A 2,444-nucleotide genomic window follows, 5' to 3' on the forward strand; every position below is an offset into this window, starting at 1 on the left:
CCACAACCCCTAGAAAATTCAACCCTATATTAGTACAGGATTTATATACAGCTTAATAAAGGGAGCTAAAGAGACAATACCTACAGGGCAACTTGTGAAAGGGTGGTGAGCCAATTTTTTCGTTAACTATTAAATGAGTTTGGGTGACTATCTCCCCTAGGACTATTTCAAGAATCTTTCACGGACTTGATTTTCAATAACTGGTGAATACTGCTAAAATTTATTACCGCATAGATGAGATGCAAAAACAAATGGGAACTATGGATAAGATGATGCATTTTTTGTGGATGGCTAATATTATTGCTACAGAAAGAGAAAAAACTATCTAGGTAGTTGGTCGTTTGGGGGTGAATGCATAGAAAATAGTTAAGGCATCTCTGAATTTTGTGGCAAAAGTGTGGTGGACTATTGCTCGACATAGGTTGTGTCCCACCACTCGAGACAATGTACTTAGACCATTCTATACATTATTTGTAGTCGGAATCATGGCTGGATATGATTTTGATGGTGCATAGTTCATATCCAGGGAAATACATGATTGGTCAGTGGTGGGTTCTGATGTGATTGTGGCATTGCTAAGTTTGTTGACTCAAATACACTTGGAGGCGAGGGTGCCAGAATTTCCAAAAGTAGATCAGTATATTGGGTCGAAGAACCATTAAATTGGGGTTGATTCAGGATATAGCAAATCCCATTGCGAGGCGGGAAAAATAAGGAGCAGCGATGCTAGATGAGATACTGCAAAACAGGAACACGAGTACCATTACTATTGGATTCACCAATGATACTCTTGTTAAAATTGGCAGTCCCTCTAATGCAGTCAGTACCTCTAGTATTCCTACTCTACCACTGACTGCAACACCAAGTTCATCCACATACATGCTAGCTACAGTTGGCTATATAGTTATCCCGCGGGCATTTTTGGATAATGTAACAAGAAGGTTGAGCACTGTGGAGAAAAAAGCGTGGTTTATAGAAATGGGAGTAAAACCCTGGGTTGATAACTGACTTAAAGACCAAAGCTCAAAGATATAGAGAAGTTTACATGATTTCGAGCTGTGGATCACTCGCTAGCTTAAAGGTGTTCAAGTTCTTGATTTAGAAGAAGTTAAGGAAGAGATTGCCAAGTTGCAGAATTGGTGAATGAGTTACATGAGAGGATAGTTTTCCCCATACTGGTTATTATAGAGATTCAGTCAGAAGAAGAGGTAAAAAATATTTGGGGTGTCAAAATTAAAGAAGAAGGTAAAAAGAAAAAAAATAACAAAGAAAGAAAGAGATAAAGCACCAAAGAGGAAAATATTGAAACTGCAAAAAGAGAAAGTGTGCAAAGTGATAAGGATCGCAAAATGAGTGTTAAAGAGATGGTGGTGGGGGCCAATATCTCAAGACCCACTGATGTTGCTAAGAAAGGTATTGATTTTGCTTCACTTCCTCATCCACCACTAAGCACACTGGCCACGTAATGTCGGTGATGTGTGAGCAGTCACTAACATATTTAAGGCTTTTAACTGAGAATAATTGTGAAGTTTTAAGCAACTTTTGTCATTTTTGATTATTTTACTTTGATATTGCAGTAAAAGTCATTATGCAAGGGAAATTTAAGGAAATGGAAGCAAAAGAGATGAAAAAAGATGCAAAAAAACTGGAAGTGTGGCTGACAACATTTCTAATAAGTCGTCACCCTATGATAAGTTATCAGAAATCACGTCAAGTGGCTGACGACATTCCTAAAAAGTCATCAGCCCTATGATAAGTTCTCAGAAATCACATCAGGTGTTGCAGTGTTAGAAGGATTAAAGTAAAACTGTGATGATATTTCTGACATGTCGTCACAACTGTCATAAGGCATCAGAGTTTCTGTCAAGTGTAGGCAGAGAATCAAATTTTGAATAAGAAAGTGATGAGATTTCTAATATGTCGTCACGTATCTGATAAGTTGTCAAACTTTGTCGTCAGTTAAAGCATAAGATACCAAGAATGCTGGAGGGCCTAACGACATTCCTGATAAGTTGTCAGGACCCTGACACGCCGTCATAAATGTCGTCACCTATTTCGAAGGATTTTTTGAACATTATGATTTTATTTCCTTTTTTAGGATTAACTATAAAAACATTGTTTAGGGTTTTTCTAGGGGGTTTGGCACTTGAGTTTTAAGATACGTACTTTGATATTTTCTCTCACGAGTTTCTTGGCATGAAAAAGCAAATACTTTGAAGAGATTATTATCATTATTTTTGGATTTCCATTGTATTTAATCTAAGAATCTCTAGTTTCTATTCATCTTGTGGTAAGTTTATCTTTCAAATCATGAATTCAACTAGTTGCTTCAATTATTACATCATGAGCGGCTAAATTTCTTTAACCTAAATTATGGGATCTAGGGTTAGGTCTTGATAAGGTGCTAAGTGTTCAAGATTCAAAAGGTGGTAGGATTTCTTGAT

The 2,444-nt window shown here is 36.9% G+C and overlaps 1 protein-coding gene across 1 annotated transcript in view; it reads right to left on the minus strand.

Moving 5' to 3' along the window:
- Positions 1–674: 674 nt before the first annotated feature.
- LOC107842555 (probable glutathione peroxidase 5) overlaps positions 675–2,444 on the minus strand; it is a 3,353-nt gene continuing 1,583 nt past the window's right edge. The window contains exon 5 of the mRNA XM_047396261.1: positions 675–738. Within this exon, the coding sequence (XP_047252217.1) occupies positions 675–738 (64 nt within the window). The remainder of the gene's footprint in view (positions 739–2,444) is intronic.

This window comes from Capsicum annuum, chromosome 9, assembly GCF_002878395.1.
Source record: "Capsicum annuum cultivar UCD-10X-F1 chromosome 9, UCD10Xv1.1, whole genome shotgun sequence".
NCBI lineage: Eukaryota > Viridiplantae > Streptophyta > Magnoliopsida > Solanales > Solanaceae > Capsicum > Capsicum annuum.